This window comes from Neodiprion fabricii, chromosome 4, assembly GCF_021155785.1.
Source record: "Neodiprion fabricii isolate iyNeoFabr1 chromosome 4, iyNeoFabr1.1, whole genome shotgun sequence".
NCBI lineage: Eukaryota > Metazoa > Arthropoda > Insecta > Hymenoptera > Diprionidae > Neodiprion > Neodiprion fabricii.
In genome coordinates, this window is record NC_060242.1 from 14,362,636 (window position 1) to 14,389,105 (window position 26,470).

Here is a 26,470-nt window from a genome sequence, read left to right on the forward strand (position 1 = left end):
GCAGAATTGGCAGGATTCTTGTTAATGATATCTATAATTGCATAACAGAAATTTGCAGTATAAAACACTTACCATTGCAATGAACGATTCGTTCGTCGGCGCGTCAAATTTAACCTTTTTCGGTTCAGCCGTGCGAGGTAACTTATCCATTGTTGCACTCACAAGATTATTGTTGTTTGTAACAAATATATGTATACACACTAGCCGCGTGAAAATTTGCATGTGATTAGAACTTGTGACACGGCAAATTACCAAAACACTCGTGTTTGCTTCGTTCTCCGCGAAAAGTGGATGTGGACGGTACGCGAGGAAACGCAGAAGTGACGGCCGCGCGGATAGTAGGGACAGTGGCGTGTAAGGGATAGTACTTGGAATCCGAAGAAGTTGATTCCTTCGAGAGTCCAAATTTCTGTGAAATATTATAGGATTGTGCCGGACTTTGATGTACAGCAGTAACACATACCCTGACTTTTCGTAGGTCGTATACGATGCGGAAACCAACCCAAAACTCGCTAGCGTATCCGTAGCGTACACCATCTACGTGAAGTCACGGTATGTAGTTTTATAACGATTTCCACCTGATGAGTAACTTTCAGGTAGTTCGACTAACGTAAAAAAAAATTTTGGTAGCATCATTCGGAAACTAGGCGTAATTCACTAATGAAACGAAGCAAATAAAGTATGAAATCCTTATTTGTTGAGAATGAAAAACAGAAAAAATTGGCAAGCAAATATTCATCAGAATTTTAACAAGGATCGGCCCTGTAAAATATTTGCCACGAATCTTGAACCGTGGTATGCAGTAATTGTATGTATGTACAATGACATAGATTTTTTGCGGGATGTATTTCTAGTATTGATAAACACATCCGGTTCAGAAACAATTTCGCGTATGTATTAGGGTAATCTTTAAAACAGGCTCGGACGATTGGCAACCGGCCCACCCCCCCCCCCCCCCCCCCCCACCACAAATTTGCTATAAATAAATAAATATTGGTCTGTTCAAGAGCACAATTTTTTATCTCAACCCTAAACCCTCACGCCTATACTTGCGTGTTTCCTGCAATTTCGGTATTTATTTTACTGCCGCATCTAATCTTTCGGTCAATAATCTGTAAGTATGACAATTTTGCGGACATCGATGCTACTATTAGATGAGGATATCCGGAGCGTATATAGGGTATTCTATGTCAATTATTCGCCATTTGTATCTGGCTTTTTGACGAACAGGAAGTATTGGATAGGTATTTTCGTTTTTGTTAATGATTTTCTACCAAATCGATGAAAAGATTTAAGTGGTGCGTACTCGAGGTAGAATGCCCCAAAACCCTTCAATAAAATAAAAAAAAAAATAATTTTCTTTGCAGAACTACGACTCAAAACGAGAAAAGAAACAGTATGTTATTTTAATATCGGGTTTTGGAAAAGCCATGAGCATTTAATAAAAAATTGTGCGATATTTTGATAAATTTATGGTGTTTGGATGGGTCGAGACAAACATCTAAAATATTTCAGAAAGACTGCTTTTGGCAGGTGCAAGAAAGTGTAAAATTTTCAATAGAATCAAAATTGGTCGCGGTCACGGGTTGGTCGGTTTCGCATGGAATGCCGCGTTCACGTACAGTCGGGCTACGTGCGATGACGAATAGTTACCGCGATTGTGAACTGATGTTACCATTTCCAAACGATGCCTCATAATATGCACGAATTTAAAAATCTAATGGTTATTCTGAATGAGTTGTACATTTTTTCGCATCCACCTAAAAGCCCATGCTCTCGTCGGCACTGCAGATTGTTGCTTTAGCAGAAACATAGGACGTGTGCGTATTACCATGTCGTTTTACCAGAGATGAGTAGGGAGATCTCCAACGCTCGGCTTTTCGTGATACCAGCTAAGTTGGAGCGTCGACGTGACACCTAGGCGGCCACGCACCGAAGGTGGCCCATTTCCGACCTGACATCAAGCGGCCATGCACCGAAGGTGGCCCACAATCGTGTATATATAGATACACTCGGCTGCTCGAGCAAGTGGTTGCCAATCGCATCCTTGTCCCCGCTCGCACAGATGTTTCCAGGAATGCAAGAATTGGGATTTTTTTTGTTTCAGTTATGAATGTCAGCGAATAAAAGTATCTCCAGATTTGATGAATCTTGGAATCAATTAGCGGACGCTGAACCAAATTACTTAACTATTCCCAGTCCGAATACTTTTTTTTTTTTTTTTAATATACATTATTTTTTTATTGATATGAAAATATGTGACGCCTGGTATTCTCGAATATTTGTGCACGCAGTCTATGGAAAAATATACGAAGCCAGCTCGATAACATTTATGCAAAATGTGCAATGGGCAAGTGGTTGGGGGAAATTTTTTTTTTTTCTCGAACTGAATCTTCCAGAGAAGCATCAGCGAATTCCAAGCAAGCTCCATAAACATACCGAGCAAACGCGCGCTCACGGACGTAGCTGTGGTGTGGCTGAGTGGATACCACATGAGGATGAATTTTCGATCACAGGTTTTTGCGCGAAGTTTTCCTGTATTTAAGTTAATTACTGCTGCCTTTGCTATAATACTGTATTCAAGTCTTGAACAAAACACTAAAAAATAAGTTAACCACTCAATGTAAAACAAAATGTTAGATTGAGCTTAAAACTTAAGCCGGAGTTACATAAACTAAGATAATTACAAGTGCAACATTGTAAATATTGTACATTTATTGTTCATCTAAATAAATATGGTTTCCTTCTCAAAAAAGAAAAAAAAAATGAGGATGGAGTGATGCGGGACACGGGTTCGATCACAGTTCACTCTTTTTTTTTTTTTTTTTTTTAATTCAATCCCGGCGTTTGTTTTTGTATTTTCGGAGAGAAAAAACAAATGAGAGAAAGAAAATTTCCAGAGCTGGTCGATTTTTTCCTTCTTTCCTTTTGCTTTTTGTTTTACTGAACCCACCCTTTTTGTAGTGGGGGTAATCCAGAAGAGAACAAATAATTGAAACAATAAAATTCCGAGTGTGAATCGATTTATTCCCCGTTTTTGGCGCCTCTTTTTTAATAAGGAAAAGTTTTGACGGTAATGAAAAATAGAGATTACTAAAAACAAATGTATTGTTTTTTAATAACACCGGTCCACAAAAATAAAAAAAAAGTGGTCTGTACTTTTGACCGGACCTACCTATCTTTATGTATTTTGACGCACTGAATCCGAATCTGAAGTCAGTTTTGCCCTTACACCCTCAAAATTTTGAGTAAATTGCAAAAAACCATAAAAATAGCCAAAAATTAGCAGTTTTGGTAAGAAAAAAATTTGTGGAACTATAGACCAAGTATGATTTTTATGCATTTTGGTCCGCTAAACCCAAATCTGAGGTTTATTCAACCATAAGCCTTTTAAAATTTAATTGGGCCGGTGTTATTAAAAAACAATACATTTGTTTTTAGTAATCTCTATTTTCCATTACTGTCAAAACTTTTCCTTATTAAAAAAAAAACGCCCATTTTATATCAGTCTTGACGAGCATTTCTTAAGAATTTTAAGAGATGAGAGATCGGAACGACAAAATTATTTCAGTAGCAACAATGTATGGACCCCTCTCCTTTTCTGATATTGGCAGCCAGTTGAGAGGCTTCACAGTGTTCAGTTTAATGCCAGCAGCTCTCGAGGTATCAAGATGGTAAGTGAATTACATAATTATTTTACATGCATGCAAAAACCGGCAGGTTTGACGCTCGTCTATTTACTTTATAGATTAAAAAGAGAAAAAAAGGGAAGGACCTGTAGTCGTATTTTATACTTTATTTAATTTTCCTTGAATTGTCAAACGTTTTTATTTTTGATGGTATAGGAAGAAGATGTGTGGGGAATTCCATTCTAGTGCCCAAGAATGTAGTACACATTTTCGATCGTTTTAACTTTTTTTTAGGGAAAACATGTTCCTCAATTTCCAAATTTCCTTAATTTTTTGGTATTGAAATCGATTCTTAACAATTTTGCGCACAGGTGGGATTTCTTTAATTATTTTTTCCCTAAACCTGAGGATATTTCCTATCTGAGATCACTGTCAATAGGCGAGATTCCGGAAATCATTCATTACCTTTTTTTCTAATTAAAAAGAAAATCACATAAGGCCACTAAGAGCTCGAAATGAAAATCTGAAAAAATTATAGATGGTTTTTTGTATTCGAAGCCATTAACGTAAAAAGTCCGTTTAACGACCATCCTAATAGATATACATTGTATGTTGGGCATTTCACGTCAAATTTGCAACCCATGTACCTCACCCTCTTCGCTTTTGATAATTGTTTGGTATGATGTTGCAACCACGGTTTCAATCGACTTAAAACAGTGTCGGAATTTTTTGCAGATTTCTTTAGCCACCACTGAAATAGAAAAAAATTGAAAAACCAATTCCGAAAACGCTTCTTTCAAAATTCTGAAAAAATTCACACTGATTTTATAATTAAAAATATGATTTTTAATTATCAATATATAATTTATACGGGGTTGAGATCCCGTTATCGTGTCGTGCTTAAGAATCATATTTTTATTTATAAAATCAGTGTGAATTTTTTCAGAATTTTGAAAAAAGCGTTTTCGGAATTGGTTTTTCAATTTTTTTCTATTTCAGTGGTGGCTAAAGAAATCTGCAAAAAATTCCGACACTGTTTTAAGTCGATTGAAACCGTGGTTGCAACATCATACCAAACAATTATCAAAAGCGAAGAGGGTGAGGTACATGGGTTGCAAATTTGACGTGAAATGCCCAACATACAATGTATATCTATTAGGATGGTCGTTAAACGGACTTTTTACGTTAATGGCTTCGAATACAAAAAACCATCTATAATTTTTTCAGATTTTCATTTCGAGCTCTTAGTGGCCTTATGTGATTTTCTTTTTAATTAGAAAAAAAGGTAATGAATGATTTCCGGAATCTCGCCTATTGACAGTGATCTCAGATAGGAAATATCCTCAGGTTTAGGGAAAAAATAATTAAAGAAATCCCACCTGTGCGCAAAATTGTTAAGAATCGATTTCAATACCAAAAAATTAAGGAAATTTGGAAATTGAGGAACATGTTTTCCCTAAAAAAAAGTTAAAACGATCGAAAATGTGTACTACATTCTTGGGCACTAGAATGGAATTCCCCACACATCTTCTTCCTATACCATCAAAAATAAAAACGTTTGACAATTCAAGGAAAATTAAATAAAGTATAAAATACGACTACAGGTCCTTCCCTTTTTTTCTCTTTTTAATCTATAAAGTAAATAGACGAGCGTCAAACCTGCCGGTTTTTGCATGCATGTAAAATAATTATGTAATTCACTTACCATCTTGATACCTCGAGAGCTGCTGGCATTAAACTGAACACTGTGAAGCCTCTCAACTGGCTGCCAATATCAGAAAAGGAGAGGGGTCCATACATTGTTGCTACTGAAATAATTTTGTCGTTCCGATCTCTCATCTCTTAAAATTCTTAAGAAATGCTCGTCAAGACTGATATAAAATGGGCGTTTTTTTTTTAATAAGGAAAAGTTTTGACAGTAATGGAAAATAGAGATTACTAAAAACAAATGTATTGTTTTTTAATAACACCGGCCCAATTAAATTTTAAAAGGCTTATGGTTGAATAAACCTCAGATTTGGGTTTAGCGGACCAAAATGCATAAAAATCATACTTGGTCTATAGTTCCACAAATTTTTTTCTTACCAAAACTGCTAATTTTTGGCTATTTTTATGGTTTTTTGCAATTTACTCAAAATTTTGAGGGTGTAAGGGCAAAACTGACTTCAGATTCGGATTCAGTGCGTCAAAATACATAAAGATAGGTAGGTCCGGTCAAAAGTACAGACCACTTTTTTTTTATTTTTGTGGACCGGTGTTATTAAAAAACAATACATTTGTTTTTAGTAATCTCTATTTTTCATTACCGTCAAAACTTTTCCTTATTAAAAAAGAGGCGCCAAAAACGGGGAATAAATCGATTCACACTCGGAATTTTATTGTTTCAATTATTTGTTCTCTTCTGGATTACCCCCACTACAAAAAGGGTGGGTTCAGTAAAACAAAAAGCAAAAGGAAAGAAGGAAAAAATCGACCAGCTCTGGAAATTTTCTTTCTCTCATTTGTTTTTTCTCTCCGAAAATACAAAAACAAACGCCGGGATTGAATTAAAAAAAAAAAAAAAAAAAAGAGTGAACTGTGATCGAACCCGTGTCCCGCATCACTCCATCCTCATTTTTTTTTTCTTTTTTGAGAAGGAAACCATATTTATTTAGATGAACAATAAATGTACAATATTTACAATGTTGCACTTGTAATTATCTTAGTTTATGTAACTCCGGCTTAAGTTTTAAGCTCAATCTAACATTTTGTTTTACATTGAGTGGTTAACTTATTTTTTAGTGTTTTGTTCAAGACTTGAATACAGTATTATAGCAAAGGCAGCAGTAATTAACTTAAATACAGGAAAACTTCGCGCAAAAACCTGTGATCGAAAATTCATCCTCATGTGGTATCCACTCAGCCACACCACAGCTACGTCCGTGAGCGCGCGTTTGCTCGGTATGTTTATGGAGCTTGCTTGGAATTCGCTGATGCTTCTCTGGAAGATTCAGTTCGAGAAAAAAAAAAAATTTCCCCCAACCACTTGCCCATTGCACATTTTGCATAAATGTTATCGAGCTGGCTTCGTATATTTTTCCATAGACTGCGTGCACAAATATTCGAGAATACCAGGCGTCACATATTTTCATATCAATAAAAAAATAATGTATATTAAAAAAAAAAAAAAAAGTATTCGGACTGGGAATAGTTAAGTAATTTGGTTCAGCGTCCGCTAATTGATTCCAAGATTCATCAAATCTGGAGATACTTTTATTCGCTGACATTCATAACTGAAACAAAAAAAATCCCAATTCTTGCATTCCTGGAAACATCTGTGCGAGCGGGGACAAGGATGCGATTGGCAACCACTTGCTCGAGCAGCCGAGTGTATCTATATATACACGATTGTGGGCCACCTTCGGTGCATGGCCGCTTGATGTCAGGTCGGAAATGGGCCACCTTCGGTGCGTGGCCGCCTAGGTGTCACGTCGACGCTCCAACTTAGCTGGTATCACGAAAAGCCGAGCGTTGGAGATCTCCCTACTCATCTCTGGTTTTACCATCTGGTCGACTACAGCGCTTCTGGAGGTTCAACGTTGAACTAAATTACAGACTTCTCGTGCATCAGAATGGGCTCCTGTCACCTGAAAATCGCCCGCACAAGTCGTGTCATATTTACAGAAAACTGACTGGTGCTATAAGTTTTCCCGGATTACGTGTGTGTTTTTTTACGTCGGTATCTCCCTGGCAAAAGTGAAAGAAATTCTGATATCGTACAAGCGGTGAATATTCAACAAGTCGCTAGCCCGATCGGCCATGTTTGACGCGACGTGATTTTATTGAGTTCATCATTATTTTTATTAGACGTTATCAGTGATCTGAGATAGTAGTGACTGAGATACAGACGTACAATTTTGTTCAAGCTATCTTCTGAAAATTTTCCCAGTCAGATTTGTACCCCCGTTTTCTCTGGATTTGTGCGGGCGATTTCCCCGCTTTTGACGTCACGAAATATATATAGGACATGCCAGATCAGCGGCACCTTAAACAATGAGAGCTAAGAAGCTGAAAACTTCCAGAAAACTTCTTCAAAGCACTGTGAAAATGTTGATATCATTAAAAAATGAAAACTTAAGCTTTCGTCACACAACTTTTTCAGTTGAAAATATAAAAAGAAAATTACGATGAAATTTTTTGAATCAATAATTTGAAACTTATAATATCTTACCTTTCATATTTCCTGACTTAGTTGATCTGGTCAAATGATGGTTCGGAAACTGGAATCCATGCTTGAGTTGTAACGAATTCCATGAAAGCGCCGATATCTTTTCCGCCCATACTTTAGGTCGCAGTACTGTTCGAATGCGTTTAATTTTTTTCCCCTTCTTTGTAGTAGTTTTGTGTACTACTTCAGTGATTAGATCCTGAATTTCTGTCTTAGGTATCGCAAATGTAAAACAATCGAGACAATCTATACTTGTGTTCGCTATTGAATTTGTGTCGACAGAAGATGCAGTTGTATTTATTGTCGAATTTTGCAAGGAGTCGTTGAGTTTGTCACCCAATAGATCTTTTCTTAAATCGTATCGATCAATAACGACGTATGAGTGTAGGCTGGTAGGCTTTATACCTAATTCAATCAATGTCATTTTTGTGTTTCAATACTGCATTTTTCACATTTTCTTTACAAACAGTACGAGGCTTACCGGGACCTCGCGTTGGAGTCATGATAATTTAATTCAATAAATAATGTAAAAAGGCGACATAATATTTAGTCGAGCTCTCAGCCGATCACTTGTGATACCTGCTGCCACAGATCACTAAATGGTACTGCTTAATAAAAAGTTACAAAGCCGCGAGATAGCAGCGCCTACGATGCCTCTGTTTATAGTTTTGAATTTTGCCCATGCCAGTGCCGACAAAGGCGGCATCTCTTTGTAGCAAGTAGATTTCATATAATACGTGTGTGAATTTCACGCAAGCTTTACCGCACGCATATTTAACTGATAAAATTATACAATCCAAGTAAAAAGTACGGATAATTTCAAATCAAACAAAAGTATTTTTTCCAAAGCTTGTGGAATCTCGTTAACGTAATATTTTTGTCAAATTCTATACTTTCTGCGGAGGTCATTAGTGCATAATAAGATTCGTACATATATTTCAATCAATAATGAATAATGGTACTTGGTTTACGGTATAATAGGTACGAGAAAAACAGTATAATATATGACCTGATACTCTAGCCACAAGAAAGTGCCATCGTTAAGAAATTTCCCACAAATCCCATAAATATGAGAATTTGCGAAAGTAACTTTATTTTTTCAGTTCACAAAACATTTTGAGGAAGATTAGTAGTTTTGGATAAAAATTATGTTACTCAAAAAATAGATGTCGGAAAATCTAAAATAGTAATACTTCATTTGAATATCTGTCAGTTAATTTCATGAAAACGAAAATTTGTTGATTAAATTCTAATTGTCAATTTTCAACAATATTCTTCTCGTAATTAATTATTTGCAGATCTGCATATAATTTATCAGACGGCTTTGCCCGTTTTGCGTGGTTTCTCATCAGAAGCAAGGATTCAAAAGGGTAAACACATCATCTACACATTACATTCCTATATATACACTGTGCTTGAAGAGACGAAAATTCTTACACATTCATACCAGACATACGAAAAAACAAATTCGAACTCACTGGTGATGAGAGAAATTAACGACAACAGAGTCAGGGCGGCTAGGTGGTCCAGTGGAGTAGGGCTCCGGTTAAGCATCTCTAGACGCCAGGTTCCTGACTCCGTCGATAATTTTTCGCAATCACCAAATTTTCGAATTGTCACTTTTCAATATTTGCTATCATTTGATGAACGATCGGAAGACAGATAGATAGATAGACCTGCTATTGTATGCAGAGTTGTGAAAATAGTGATGTGAAAGTAATGCATTACTCATTACTTTAAAAAATGTGTATTGGATAAGTTCTCCATTATAAATTACGAAAGTAATGTGTAATGGATGAGTGTTCCATAAAAAATTAAAAAAAGTAACGTGTAGTCGATGAATGAACCATTACAAATTACAAATGAAAGAAAAGTAATTCGTAACGAAGAGTATTCCATTACTAAAGGAAAAATTGCCGTACTCGCATAACGATTTATGCGAAACGAAAGCATGCAAATTAAAAACTTGTCCATATTGCTACCTCGTCATTTTATTTCAGTCACTAAATGTTTCTTCTTGACAGAATTCCGCAATTTTATCGATATGCATAATTGAATTCGAACTGTACATGCTCGGACTACACGGTGTTGAGTGTGTGTGTGTATATACATATATATATATATATATTAAATATAATCCAGAATTTGCCGAATATCACACACATATATATATATATATGTATGTATATTAGGGTGGGCCAAAAAAATCGACTATTTTTTTTTCACTTTGTACTCCGAAAACTTGGTTGGTAGAGACCTCAAAAACCTTCTCTCCAAGTATGAGCTCTCAATTTTAATGGGAAGGTCCTCTGCCTCGCAGTTTTCTATTTTTTTCTTATGGTGAGGAAGAAAAATACATATCTCGATATCTACTATTTATAAAAAAAAAGGATATCATATTTTTGTAGGAAATTGAATTCTCTACAAAAAAGATCTCCTACAATTTTTTTGTATACCTCACCGTTCAGAAGTTATTGAAGCTTAAAGTTTGATCATTTTAAGGTAGATGTCTTTTTTTCTTATGAATTTTATAACTCTTCAACAAAAAGTCATTATAATACGCGCAACTCACATTTTCATAGGAAATTGAATTCTCTACAAAAAAGGTCTCGTACAATTTTTTTGTATATTTTGTATACCTCACTGTTCAGAAGATATTCACCGTCGAACTTCAATGCACACTATTTTTAACAGTGGCGTTAGTTGCACAAGCCAAACAAACGAAGCGATAGGATTTAAAACACAAATCCTCTCGAGCAAAACATTTTATGTATAATTTTTGAAAAAAGTTCTGAAATGTTCTCTGAACAAACACCATAAAAATAATTGGGATTTCAAAATTGAGCATGATTGGGATTTCAAAATATTAAAAAAAAAATTTGTGACAATACTAAAAAAATGATAAATTACGAAAAGTTTTTGAAACAGAGAACTTCTATAGTAGTTACTTCCACGACAGAAACTGAAATTTGTACAAATTTTCCCGAAACTCATGAATTGAATTGAAATTGCTTGAATTATTAACAAAAAACTGTTAAAAATAGTGTGCATTGAAGTTCGACGGTGAATATCTTCTGAACAGTGAGGTATACAAAAAATTGTAGGAGACCTTTTTTGTAGAGCATTCAATTTCATACGAAAATATGATACAGATTTTTTTTTTATGAATAGTAGATTCGGAGATATGTATTTTTCTTCCTCCCCGGGAAAAAATGATTTTGCCTAATCATATATAAATATATATAATTATATATGCTATTAAACATAATTATATATGGTTATACAGGGTGTCCCTAAATTGAGGGACACGGACCAGCCAGCGTGATACCTGACTGAAATGCAACCGAGAATTTCTTTACCGGAAGGTCGTCCGACGCATAGTTTTTGAATTGTAAGCGATAGCGTTAAGCCAATCAGAGTGCACCATTTCATCTGGATTTGCCGCCACGGAAATTGCTGTTTTGTTCGTCTGGGTGAATTATTATTATTCGGTTACAAAGTAAATATCGGCACCTCCCCTCTCTCGCTGTTGTACCCCTTCTCGAGCGCTGACCTCGGTATTGTTGCCGCGGCACACGCTGCCGGCCGCACACCCACGGACGCACACTCGTGTGTGTGAAAATAAGCGAATGCCCAGCTCCACAATACTACGAAACACACATACACGAGTGAAAATAAAAATAAATCTCGAAATAAATCAGCGGATTTAAGATTTAATGTTATAAAACACTTCCAATCATCGATGTAGGCATAAAACTAGAAATTTTAGACGATTGATATGCCGTTAGGGTTCATAATTAGTCATTCAATCAATCGGAATTATGCTTTCCGAACATTTTCTGTGTCTTTGCGACATAACTTTTCCACTAGTTTGAAATTCATCATTGACATACGATTCTTCAATAATGCGAGGAAACAACAACTCGCTGAATTGACGTGTCAATAGGTTTGTAAATCAATTACAATTCACCTGAGTTAACACAAAATAACTGAATAAATGAGAATTCACTGAATCACTAAAAATGATAACTGAAATCATGAGAATTATTTGAGATATAACTGAATTAGGAAGAGTTGTGATAAGTCAAGTTACTTTGAATAACTTTAGATTCGTGCCAAAATTTTATGTTCAGAGAGAAAAATAATTAAATTCAAATGAAAAAGTAATTTGCAAATCAAGAAGAAGAAAATTTCCAAACACCTGAATTCAAATGAAGCAATTTGAATTTAATAAATCTATCCGAATTTGAGGAAAAATAATAATTATTATTTGGACCAAAATATTTTGAATAAGACTATGAATTATCAAAATATCTCTTCTGATATTAAGACTACACGTAGAAATTTACCAAATCGATTAATTTTTACCAATTCAATCGAGCCGTGTCCGATTATTTTGTTGAAATCGATTAATCGATACATCGATTATTCTCAGATAAGTGGCCATCACTAGCATTGATCTCAACAATTTGAACGTTACTTGCCACTCCAGACCCACATTGAATCGACGAGGAAATAACTGGGAATTTGAATGACACCATATTTTTTTGAGTTGAATTAATTGAATTTATTGATGTATTTCGACTTTATTTTTCTGGTCCAAATAATAATTATTATTTTTCCTTAAATTCGGATAGATTTATTAAATTCAAATTGCTTCATTTGAATTCAGGTGTTTGGAAATTTTCTTCTTCTTGATTTGCAAATTACTTTTTCATTTGAATTTAATTATTTTTCTCTCTGAACATAAAATTTTGGCACGAATCTAAAGTTATTCAAAGTAACTTGACTTATCACAACTCTTCCTAATTCAGTTATATCTCAAATAATTCTCATGATTTCAGTTATCATTTTTAGTGATTCAGTGAATTCTCATTTATTCAGTTATTTTGTGTTAACTCAGGTGAATTGTAATTGATTTACAAACCTATTGACACGTCAATTCAGCGAGTTGTTGTTTCCTCGCATTATTGAAGAATCGTATGTCAATGATGAATTTCAAACTAGTGGAAAAGTTATGTCGCAAAGACACAGAAAATGTTCGGAAAGCATAATTCCGATTGATTGAATGACTAATTATGAACCCTAACGGCATATCAATCGTCTAAAATTTCTAGTTTTATGCATACATCGATGATTGGAAGTGTTTTATAACATTAAATCTTAAATCCGCTGATTTATTTCGAGATTTATTTTTATTTTCACTCGTGTATGTGTGTTTCGTAGTATTGTGGAGCTGGGCATTCGCTTATTTTCACACACACGAGTGTGCGTCCGTGGGTGTGCGGCCGGCAGCGTGTGCCGCGGCAACAATACCGAGGTCAGCGCTCGAGAAGGGGTACAACAGCGAGAGAGGGGAGGTGCCGATATTTACTTTGTAACCGAATAATAATAATTCACCCAGACGAACAAAACAGCAATTTCCGTGGCGGCAAATCCAGATGAAATGGTGCACTCTGATTGGCTTAACGCTATCGCTTATAATTCAAAAACTATGCGTCGGACGACCTTCCGGTAAAGAAATTCTCGGTTGCATTTCAGTCAGGTATCACGCTGGCTGGTCCGTGTCCCTCAATTTAGGGACACCCTGTATATAGACCTATATATAAGTATATATAATCATATATAGATGTATATATAACCAGACCTAGTAATACTTGACTAATACGACTCCATATATAATCATATATATAGCCATACATAATCTTATATGGACCTATATATAATTAGATCTGATCTGTACTAATTGCGTAGGCTCATATATAGTTACTAGCAGCCCATCCCGGCTTCGCACGGGCATATAATAATATTATGTAATAATATAAATGTAATATTTTTCTAGAAACTCACTGTAAACATTGTGTATTTTCTTTTATTATATTATTATATGCCCGTGCGAAGCCGGGATGGGCTGCTAGTTAAATTATAAAGTTTTGATCAATGAAGCACAAATAAGTAAAAAACAGGATTAATTTCACTGTATTATCTTCATTATAATATGAATGCAATTTACACTTCAGTCTAAGTAACACGTGGCCGGCTATGCTAACACCAAAAATTTAAAAAGTGGAAATAATTGAATTGTACGGTATTTCGTTCACTCCAAAATAAATTTAATTAATTTTATAGCGTCAACAACACGTGGTAATTATGCCGTTAAAATGTAGCTTATATGACACGTTCGTAGATTTACCATAGCAGCGCCATCTATTGATTACTTACTCAACCCAGTCGAAAGGTATCGACATCTGTTAGAATCATTTGGAGTTAACAGATGATTGTGACTGTCAAATAATAACAGACAAATAATTAGCAATAAATTAAAATTGCGACTATAATTTGAGATTTAAACTATCCTATCTCTCAAGTTGGATCGAACTGCACATGGTGTGCGTATTTTATTATAATCGGTTAAGTGGTTTAGGAGTCCATTGAGGACAAACATCGTGACACGAGATTTATATATATTAAGATGTGTTCGCTCTTTGGGAGCTTGTAGTTCGACCGAACCGCGTGGAAGTCGCTTGAAATCAAAGATGAGTTGTGGTGTTGAGTTTATTTTATACTTATAATTTATTTTATTTACATATGTACATTTATTGGAATGGTTGCCAAGTAATACATGGGGTAGTTTTAGTGATAATACAATGTGGTGGAGGCTTCAGTGCAGATGTCGGTCGTCTAAGGGGTTCGGTTACAGTCCTGGGTGGAGGAGTGTATCGGCTCTCTGGTGAACTGGGAGGCGTTGGGGGACGGCGGTTCTCAGCTGCTTTCACCGGAGACTCCCACTCGCTGTCTGTCGTCTGGGTGGCAATTGTCGCAAAAGAACGCTGCGGCTCAGGAAACGGTGATACGGGAGCTGGGATGCGCCGGTAATAACTCGGAGAGGTTAAGCGTGCTCGGCGTACATCCCATAAGGAAAGAAGTACGGCTGGTGGTCTCGTCAGTGGTCGTGAGGGAACGTCTATGCGATGTAGAGTCCAAGGGACAGGTGGGTTGGATGCAGTTGTTCTTTGGTGTTCTCTGGCCGAAGCCAGAAAAAAGGGTCCGTCATACAATGTTGTGTAGTCAGGTCTGTCGTGGAGTCAGTAAGCTGTCGCAGAGTCAGTCGCAGTCGTTGTAGCGTCGATGGGCTGGAACGGCGTCGTTGAAGCGTCAGAGTCAGTTGGGTGCTTTAGAGGAGTTGAACCCGAAGTGTCCTGCCGATCGGTCTGATCGGCCGTATCTTATTCCAGCCTCGGTTGATCTTTGGTAGTGGGAGACCACGTTCGGTGATTACGTAACGCGCTCGGCTGCGTGGGTGGCGTGAGCAGCGTGCGTGACGTCACACTTTCTTCTGGGTCGCGTGATTGGAAAGCACGCGAGGCTGGTTGCCTCGCGTGAGTTGGAAGGCGCGCGACCAACGAGTTGTGTTCACAACGTTGTTGTGAACATTATGCATAGGTCTATATATCATTAGATCTGATCAGACCTGACTTATATAGATCCATATATAGTTATATATGAATCTATATATAATTAGATTTGGTCAGACCTGATTAACATAGGCTCATATCTAGTTATGTATAGTTCTATATATAATTAGATCTCATCATACCTGACTTATATAGGCTCGTATATAGTTATGTATAGATTTTTATATAATCAGATCTAAGGGAATATAAATGAAAATTAGTGATTTTAGCATATATATATTTTAGAATTATTTTTACGTACGATAGATATACAGCTATAATATGCACATTATAGTTAATAACATCTCAAATTATACTTTTATACTTTATTTGACATTGTTATTATGATTATACTTGTAAATCTACACTAAATTAATTATACATTTGGTGTATAACTCGAAATAATACATTTTTACTACAAATTACATAGAACATTTACTAAATGTTACATAATATATTTCAGTCGTTTAAAATACTTCACTTAAAGTGAATAATACGTTGTTAACGAACAGTTTTTAAAGTGTTCGGTTTTTTGCATACACAATTTTCAACTCTTATGAGTTGTGTGATCATTTTAACAATAGAATACTTAATCAACATTCTACTATCATTTTCTTTTATAGGAATGACATGCTCAATAATAGTTTTAGTTTTGATGTGATAAAAAATTTTAGTATGCTCAACAGTGAACTGGTTTACGATGATATATAAATCCTCCTGAAATTTAAAAAAGTAATTAATCGATCCATTAATTAAAGTTTCACCAAGATCTATCTGTACGGTGTGACTATTTGTTTTTGTCATTTTATACATCTCCGATGTATATATCTCATTGTTTATTTTGACAAGTGCATACATAGATATATTTTCTAATTCAATGCGTTTAGATACCAATAAATAGTGCTCCGCATCATTAAATTTTACATCTTTAATTATTTTTCCCAAGAGTTCATAATTTCTTGACCTATTAGTAGTGACCGTATTAGCTGACCATTCATTAATGCGATTTTCGATAAGTTGTGCTCCTTGTAATACTTGTAAATTATTAACGATTTCTTGTCCAAAATGTTTACTACCATGCGCACATTTCGCTATGTAGCCGTTATAATTTTCAAATGAAAAAGCGGAAGTTCCTGGTAGAGGCCCCCATCTTTTTACACATAACGCTAAATGAAGAAGATGATGTACATTGTAACTCAATTGTCGATCACCATACAACTCTTCGATTTGAGATACAAATATTTTTAATAAGTCATCCGCCTCCTCAAGGTCAGCTTGTGTTACAGTAGATTTGACTAAGTTGAAAATTGCTTTCACTAGCAACAACCAATGCTGAACTGAAATATATCTCTGGTAAATAGGCAGTAAGCAATGGAATGAAGTAAAATAACAAAAAATTGTAATATTCAGATGCTTTGAATAATGTATACTGTGACAATTTTCTGGGTAATCTAGAAAATGACTGCGGCGGTCGTATTCTTAACATAAATTCATCAACTTCGTCGCTTCTGTTTTTTAAACTCCAAGGCTTTTTGCTACTGAACCAAAGACCAATTATTTGTTTGATCACACCAAGTAAAACTAAATGCATGAATTCGGGTAGAACACATGTTCCAAGGTCAATTAAAGGAAGACAAGATACAGCAGAATATCCTTTTACTCCTCGAATCTGATCTCTGGTATTCTTTCTAAGTAGTTGTTTAGCTAGAGCTTCCATTCTCTTCCCAGTCCTTATTTTGCAGTCAATTTTATATGGAAAAATGCGCGGAGTTTTCAACCCAGCAATACTTTTACTTTTTACCGCCCGAATCTCACAAATATTACACCCGTAACGACCATTGAAAGACAAGATATTTTGAATTTGGGCTCTAGCTGGTGCATCCGCTATAATTAACGGAGCAACAATTTTGGAGTTTGTTGGTTCACCTGTTTTGGGATTTACCCAGTTGACACCAGTGACGAAGCATTTTTTCAGTTGATCAAAAATTGGCTTGAGAAAAAGATTCATGGATGGCTTACAGCTGTCATCATACCACAATCCGATTATTATAATAAATTTGTCTCTTATATTCTCAGGGAGTTCTGCGATTGCAAACATAACAGGCCAGCAGTGACTTTTTGCACTCTTCACTAGAGATAAACCATCAGTATTAAGTATAAGTGTTAAATCATATGTACCTTTATTATCCCGAGTATTTACTCTAATATATTCCGTCCCATCCGTTATGTCTGAAATACATCCATTATTTTGTGATCGAGTACGTTTTAATTTTTCAGCTAGATTATTATGTTCAAAGAGAAATTTTATTTGGTCTGAAACGTCGAATTCGTGAAAAAATCCAATATCCGATGATCGATCTGTCTTACACAAAGAACATTTTTTTACTTGCCTTTTACCGATAATTTTCACATCAACGTTGAATAAACATTTTTTACAATAATAATTCTCAATAAATTTGCATGGAGGAGCACTATCTTTAGCGTATTGAAAAAGTTTATATAATTTTTTTGGCATTTCATTATCATCTGGCAAAAATTTAAGCTGCATTTCTAAAATGTCTTTCAATGCAGCTTTAGTAATATTATGTTTAACATATAAGTTTAATAAATCTAATACACATTTGTCTACGGTTACCGTACTGTAAGGAAAAAGCATATTACTTTCAGCTGTATTTTCTGTTGTGATTTCTTGTATATCGTCTATATTATCATTATCATAGTCACATTTGATATTATCGTCATCTTCGAGATTAACAGGATATTCACCATCATTGTCATTTGTTTCTTCATCATCATCATCACGTTCGCTAGTTGATTCCGGACTTTCATTCCATTCATCTTCATCTGTGCTCATGCTTGAAACGCTATCAATATCTGACACATCATTTAGTGAAATATTGGGATCATTTATCAGGTTACCAATATCTGTAGCACAATTATCTTCAATAATACTTGATGCTACAACATGACTGTCATTTCGATTATTATCATCGCTAGAGAAAAATCCATTGCTTCGCCATAGATTTAGTGTCCTCAATGGAATCTAAAATATGAAAAAAAAATAAAACACTATACTCAAACTATCTCCAATTTTAAAATTTTCCAAATGAATAAATTACAAAATTTACAAAAGAAATTAGTTAAAAAATTTGACATGAAAAATTCTAAATAAGTATAGAAGTGAAATTTTTTGATGAATATTTTTTTCACAATTTATTAGAATGAAAAAAAAAAAATAAAATAAATGTGAAATAAGCATTCCTGAAACGTTGAATCCGAGTTTACAGGCACTTCAGCTATGCCGTTGCCGTATTTTCATATACGATTAACTTACTATAGTCCTGAATAATCATTAATTATAATTAAAGTTAAATACTGCCGTTAAAAGTTACCTTAAAATTAAATAAAAGGCCTACTAATTCTTTGTTTTTTTTTTTTTTTTTTAATAATAATTATGTCTGTCAATTTCACTGAGATAAAGAAAATAAATAATAGATTTTCAAGAATCACTACAGTACATTACTCGTAAATATAAATTATTTATAAAATATTTACCGGAACTGTCGAATCTGATTTGTATCGTTTATACCTTTCTCTAGGAGTTGGTGAGTGAGATGAATATTCGTCATCATCAGACATCATTTTTGATGAAATTTTTTGAAATAGATTATAAGAACTAGACGATTTTTTTGTAATCCGTCCTATCTAGAAAAAAAAGCAAAAGATATTATTTATAGTAGTAAGAAATTTTTATTATCATACCTTTACTTTTAAATTTGAAGAAAAAAAAAAAAAAAATTTATTTTGTAATTTAATAATATGATTAGAAGTGATTAAACAATAATACGTCATATAATGCAATTATAACTTTATTAAACGTTTCAACTATTGATTAATTTTAAAGCTTCAATTTAAATTTATTCAGGAGTTAACCTATAAATAAAATAATGAAAATAAAATAATTTAAAACTAAAAACTCTATAATTTTATACAACATGCATATATACTGATGATCAATTCATAAACAAGGTAGGATTTTATAATTGTCCAATTAATTGACGATACAATCGATTGATTATATAGTTATTTTTACAAATTTATTAAAAAATTCTTACTTACATTTTTTTCTGTAGAAAGTAAAAAAAAATTTTTGCTCACAATAGTTGTAATTTTTATACTTCATGTATCGTCGAATGTACATAAGTGTGCGAAAAAAGTGTGCGAATGTACTGTATATTAGAATGTGTGGAGTATAATATATACATGTATCCCCAGAGCGCCATGGCGCTTCTAGTAGCTAAACGATAAAACACAATAAGCCTCTTGCATATGCAAAACACCGAGTCGTAGCCATTGTTATAGCGTGCGTCGGTTTGCGTCTTCTACTGTTAAAAAAATTCTATTTAGTAATAATAAATTGAATAAAATAAAATTCATTAACTTTAGTGATCAGAATTAGGCTAAAGTAAAAAACAAATACAATGTTCTTTTTAAAATGTCAAAGAAATGAATCTATTTGCAAAGTTAAAGACAGTGAGGTTATCTTTGATAAAGATAGCCCGCCAAAGGAAAGTGAATTCGTGAAATTCCACTACAATGGCAAAGAAGAATTTGGCGAAGTTGTTATGATATCTGGTAAGTCAAAGAATCGTTAATAAATATATATTAATAAACTATCTTTAAATATTAGTAAAATATTAATAAGAATTTCTATCGGGTAATTTTTACGTTAATGCATAAGTTATTAATGTATGATTACTGTGCTTTGCTCAAATCTTTTGTACCAAAATCTAATCATACTCATCAGAGTTCTAATGAAGTAATATATTTTGATGTAATTTTTCTAGACAATAAAAAACAGATAAATACTAAGTTTGAGGCAATAAAGAAAAGTATATTGACCAAAAGAGCACGTGTAAGCTCGTCTCCAGAAGGAAAAAATGATTCACCCATTCCTTCAAAAAGATCAAGAAGATTAAATTCAAAATATAATTCAGTGTCGTTTGAGAACAGCTTGAATAATCTTTTGAAGTCATCTAATAAACCTGTTAAAGTAGAGCAAGCCAAAAAACGAGTATGTATATATTTATAAATATTTTTTGGATACCACACAAGCATGCTTAGTGTTCTCTTAAATTAACTAATAGGTTATTGAATATTGTATGAAGATAAAATTAATTTTTTTAAGTTCGTTTCGTTAAAGCATCTGAATCTAATGTAACTAATTTTATATAATTAAACAATGCTATCGAAGGATTAAAGAAATTTGGTGGAATATATAATTTACTAAACTATAAAATAACTGTAAAATTTTACAGGAAAATAAGGATGACAACAAAAAAAAAGATGATAAAATAAGGCAGTCACAAATTGAGAAAGAAATTATTCAGAAACAAAAGAATCTTAATAAATCTAAGGACAATGAACATAGTCCAACAAAAGATTATTTGAAGAAACAATTAGCAAAATTACAAGAGCAAGTTAAAAAATCGGCTGGTAAGATATTTTTCATCATGTGAACTTTTTTTTTTATTTTAAATTTCGATTTTAATTGAAAAAAATTTTTTGGCATTTTAAAAAAATTTTAAATAAAATTATTTTTAGCATTTTTATTTCATTATAAAAAATATTAATAGTTTTTTTATTGTTATATGACAACAGGACAATTGGACGACATAATGGCATCCACTTCTCATACCATTCCCTTGAAGAAAAATAAAACTGATCAGGGCAATGACAATTCTGCTACTGACAGTGACTCTAATGTTAGTACACTGAAAACCGGTGACATTACTGACTCACTAGATAGTAGTGGCTAGAATCAGAGTCTTGAGGAATCAAAAATATCAATCGGTGACGAAGATAATGACAAGGAAAACAAATCTTTAAACTCTGCAGTCAATAAGTCGAGTCCACAAAAGGTGATCCCAGAGAATATTATTATTGACAGTTGTCATGACCCTGATCTTTACGGAAAAGATTGGCCCGAAGAAAACGTATGTATTTTTAATTCTATGCTTTACTATTATTAAAAAATAACTAGAAAACATCATTTTTTCTTCTGTTGCTGGTTATATTTATTTATAATTATTATTTTTCTATGTCAGATGATAGAGTTGATCAACAAAATCTACTGTAAAGAGTCCGAATATAAAATTTGCAAAACACTGTGCAGCCAAGCTTCCCATGTCGTCAGGAGATTAATCACAGGGGTTTTTAAACCAAGTGGTTATTTGGATGCTACGTTAACTGGACAAGCTCCAAGAGCTCATATTAAAGAGGGGAAACCAGCTCGAGTGAAAGCATTAAATGCTGCAGCAAAAGATGGGATTATCGGTAATGAAAATAAGGAACTTTTTTTTTGTTATATAAGTATAAATTTAGAAGTTTATAATTGTATTGTTCCTGGAATATATTAGTTTTGAATAATTTTTTTTTTTTTATATTTTCAATATTTAGCTTTTGATTAATATTCAAATATATATATGTTGTTGGAATGTTTGCATGTGTTTTTATACATTTTCAATCTATTGAACAATTTTTTGATTTTCAGACTTCGCTATGGCTTTAGCTAAGGCAAAAAAGTGGGTAATTCCGAAAGGAGTACCGCAAACTAGAGAGCAGCTAGCAAGTGTGATGTCTCAACGAATTGGGGAGCTGAAGAGAACTCACTTATTATTAGCTAAGAAAGAAGCTACATCTTAAACGGATATTATTTTACTTAAATATTTCTTCGTATTATTCTTCTGAAATTATATTATTTTTTAAGTAAAGCTTTCGTGTTATCTGATAATTAAGATCTCACATATAATTAACGTAAAAGAATGTTACCAAATATACTTATAAAAATAGTAATTACTTCTATTTAAATATTACTTGAATGTTAATTATTTAAGAATATTTTAGCAACGAAATTGTTAGACGGTTAAGTTGATTTGCAACAATTACTATATAACCTTACGTTTACTATTTAAGAGATCTCTATGAATATGTGAAACTGTTTTGTATTTTTTTTTTTTTTCGAATTCTTGAAGTGGCATTTAATTTTAAAATTCGATGAGTGTTGAATATACTTATAAAAGTAACAAATATTACTGTACTTAATAAGCTTAAAAAACTCGAACGATCTATGCTTTTACGTACTGAAAGTTTAATTATTTGATTACATTTTAGAGACAAAATTAACTGTTAGACCATTAAGGTAATTTTTAATAATTATTATATGAGCTTATGTATAATTTCTTGAGAGATCTATGAATATATACTGCTATCATAAAATTAAAGTGTCATTGACTTTTAAAATTCCATAAATATCAAATGAAAAAACGTAGTGTAACAGTTAATTATATTTTGTATCATATTTTTATAAAAGTTTAATCACCTACAATTATTTGCAGATGTGTATATATAATTAAAAAAATAAAACCACTCAAAATATTCGGATATGATATACATGAACATATATAATACATATGATCTTATATACAATTAGACCTGAAAATTGGCCAGGTCTGATCATATATATTTATATATACGTTATATATGATTATATATAACTTATATGTGATTATATATAATTAGACCTGGCCAATTTTCAGATCTAATTACATATAACTTATTATATATAATCATATATATTTATATATTTAAGTTATAAGCGTGACTCTTATAACTTAAAAGGGTTGCGGAAATAATAATTCCTGAGTCTCAACGACTTGGGTTGATGTAGAAACGATACTAGAACATTATATTAACACCAATTACAAATAATTACATAAATAATAAATAAAATAATTATAACACTTATAGTCACCTAAATCAACAACAATGTCGGTTTTGACGATCGGGATTATAGGCTTAGTTGACAATGAAAAGAATAAGTTTACAATATAATTTACAATATATTTTACTGAGTATCCACTATAACACTAGTGGATGTCTCGAGCGCCTGTCAATCACTCCCCTCTCTCCCGAGGCGATGATTCCGCGATGGTCACTCTTGGTTATCCTTTCCGTAACCCGTTCAGCGTGTTTGTTGTTTTTCAGAGATAAGTTTGGGTAAACAGGCCGCAAACTTACATCCCCCCTTCCCGGAGAGGATTGGTTAGGACTCTGGGACGGGTTGTGAATATGGGACCATTTTGCTTTTGTGAAAAATATTTACATCTTTTTTTCTTGTACCGATATCAATTTCATAAATGGATTGAGATATTTTTTTTGTAATTTTGAATGGTCCAGTTCGGACGGGATCTAATTTTTTTCTATTTAATTTATTCCCATTTTGTATATACACTAAGTCATTTTCGTTATATTCTATTGCATTTGTGTGAGTGTCGTAGTATAATTTATTCCTGTTATGCGATTTTATGGAATTTTCTAATGCTTTTGCTCTATTGACATCTAAATTTTCTTTTGTGTTTTCATTTAATTCCTTTGGAATTATTGACCTGTCCATTCCCGAGAGCAAATAGTTTGGTGAAAAACCTGTAGAGCTATGTACTGTATTGTTATATTCACTTATGCATTGTTCGGCAATTGTTGTCCATGATTTATTTTGGTTTTCGTAAAGTTTACAGCGAATTCTGTTCACTAATGTTTGATTTGTACGCTCGTCTTGTCCATTGGAAAACGGACAATCTACCGCTGTGAAAATCAGTGTTATATTTTTTTCTTTCAAGTATTTCTTGAATTCTTTGGAATTTATCCCAGGATATTGGTCTGTCAGAAGTGTTTGAATTTTACCTCTCTTTTCTATTATTTGGACTAGGTTTATAAAATCTTTTGCTATTTGTGTTTTTGAAGTGGAGATAAATGCATATCGAGTTAATTGATCTACCATTAAGTGCATGTACTTTTTTTGAGATTTATTTCCCGTGAAACCGCCTATTGTATCTAATGAAACTATTTCTAACGGCTTGGACGCAGGACCCAACTGCGACAATGGCGCCTTAAAGTTTCCAAATCTTGTTTTATTTTTGATACAAGTTTCGCATGATCTGCAGATCATTTTAATATGTTTGTGCATATTTTTAAAATAAAATATTGGTGTAATCGTAAGTGTCATCTGTTTAGTTCCAATGTGACCTTGTGACCTATGTAAGTTTTCAAGGGCTGCAATACCATATTCTTCTGTTAACCAGATCTTTTTCCTTCTGTTCAAGGTTTTGTATATAATATCATTTTCTTTACTACAGTGTTTGTCCCACTTTAATTCTTTTTGGTTCTGTAAGATGTTTTGCATAGTTATGAAGTTGACGATTTGTATTTTAGAACCTTCATCATTTTTGTTTTCTGATAGAACCGGGTTTCTTGATAAGCAATCAGCCTCTGAATTATTTATGCCGGGATTATATTCGATATCAAATGTAAATTGTGAAATGTAATTTAATATGTGTAAAAGTTCTGTATCTTTGCAATTTTTTATGTTGAAATTACGTAAAGGTTCATGATCTGTGAATATTTTAAATTTTTGTCCTATTAAGTGATATTGCCAATATAGAATCGCCTCTTTGATTGCTAAACATTCAATAAATATAGCTCTTTTTATTTTTTGAGATTCTGACAACTTTCGCGAAAAATAGAAGACCGGTTTAAGTGTGTTATCTTCTTGAGGTTGTTTTAGTATTGCACCCACGCCTTCTAAACTAGCATCTGTATATATGAAAATTGGTTTAGTGGGGTCGAATATTGCTAGAATTGGTGCTTCACATAAACAACCCTTAACCTTATCAAAACTGTTTTGACATCTAGCGGACCAATCGAACTGCACATTTTTTCGCAAAAGATTGTGCAATGGATCCAAGATAATTGAGGATCTAGGAATATATTTTAGATAAAAATTTACTTTCCCCAGGAATTGTCTAACTTGTTTTTTTGTTTTCGGAATCGGAAAGTTTTTGATCGCTATTAAATTGTCATTAATCGGTTTTACACTATTGTTTGATATCGTGTGTCCTAGATACGTAACTTCTTTTTTAGCAAAACTGCATTTATTCGTGTTTAATTTCAAGCCTTGCTCATGTAAAACTTCCAATGTTTGTTTAATATGTTGTACGTGTTCGTCGTAATTTTTCGAAAATATCAGAATATCATCGATATAATTAATTGCAAAGGTGTCTAAATTGTTGTTTCTAATTATGGTTGAAAGTATTCGTTGGAATATTGCTGGAGCCGATTGTAAACCAAAAGGAAGACACGCCCATTGCCAGTGACCGTGGTGTGTGACGAAAGCCGTTTTATATTTATCTTTCGCACGTAATGGTATTGACCAGAACGCTGAGTTGATATCTAACTTCGAGAAGTAAACACACCTCCCAACACGAGCAATCAGATCATCAATTCTAGGAAAGGGGTAACCTTCTGGTACTATGAGTTTATTTAGTTCGCGATAATCAATACATAGTCGCGATTTTTTGTCTTCATCTTTCTTGTGTACTAAGGTCACTGGTGAGGCATATGGACTATACGACTCCTCGATCAATCCTAATTCCAATAATTTCTTTATTTGAAATTCTATTTCTATTTTATCGGGAATAGAGCACTTATATGGTTTTCTTGATATGTACTTATTTTCCGTTAATTTTATTCTTGCTTCGAAGTTTCTGACTGTACCTATATCGAACTTTTCCTTGGCGAAGACTGAATCGTATTTATTTAACACACCATTCAGACTATCTTCGTTATTGTTCGAAGCATAGTTTATTTTAACGCAATCAAAACTTTGGTTCGAACTTATATTTTGAGAAATTTCAAGTTTTTCGTTTTGACGCAATCGGAATGATTTTATACAATCCAAGCCAAGCAACAGATCTTCTTCAAATAAATCATTTTTCATTATTAGGAATGGCGCTACTTTTTCTATTTCAAATATCTTTAATTTCAAAAATACCCTTCCATTCGCACTTGCTACGCCGCCCATTGTTCTTATTGTTGAGCCCCCACTCATAGGAATATTCATTTTTAATTTTTTGTAAAATGTATAATTAATCAAGGACACATTGGCTCCTGAATCGTAAAGAGCAACTGCCTTTTTATTACAATTTACGGTAACATGTAGTCTTATAAGTGGGAGGCTATCTAGTTTTTTGATTCGGCAGATTTGATAATCGCTGATCTTGCATTTCTGCAAATTTCCTCTGGATGGAATCTATTTTTATAACCGGCTTTCTCGCAAATACGAC

The 26,470-nt window shown here is 33.4% G+C and overlaps 1 protein-coding gene across 1 annotated transcript; it reads right to left on the reverse strand.

Annotated features, from left to right (window-relative positions):
* Positions 1–17,852: 17,852 nt before the first annotated feature.
* Positions 17,853–18,932, reverse strand: LOC124180668 (uncharacterized transcriptional regulatory protein TBS1-like). Its single transcript, XM_046566412.1, has 3 exons — positions 18,846–18,932; positions 17,926–18,333; positions 17,853–17,861 (listed from the first exon to the last, which is right to left on the reverse strand). The coding sequence occupies exons 1-3, from the start codon at positions 18,930–18,932 to the stop codon at positions 17,853–17,855; spliced, it is 504 nt and encodes a 167-aa protein (XP_046422368.1).
* Between the last annotated feature and the right edge of the window lie 7,538 nt (positions 18,933–26,470).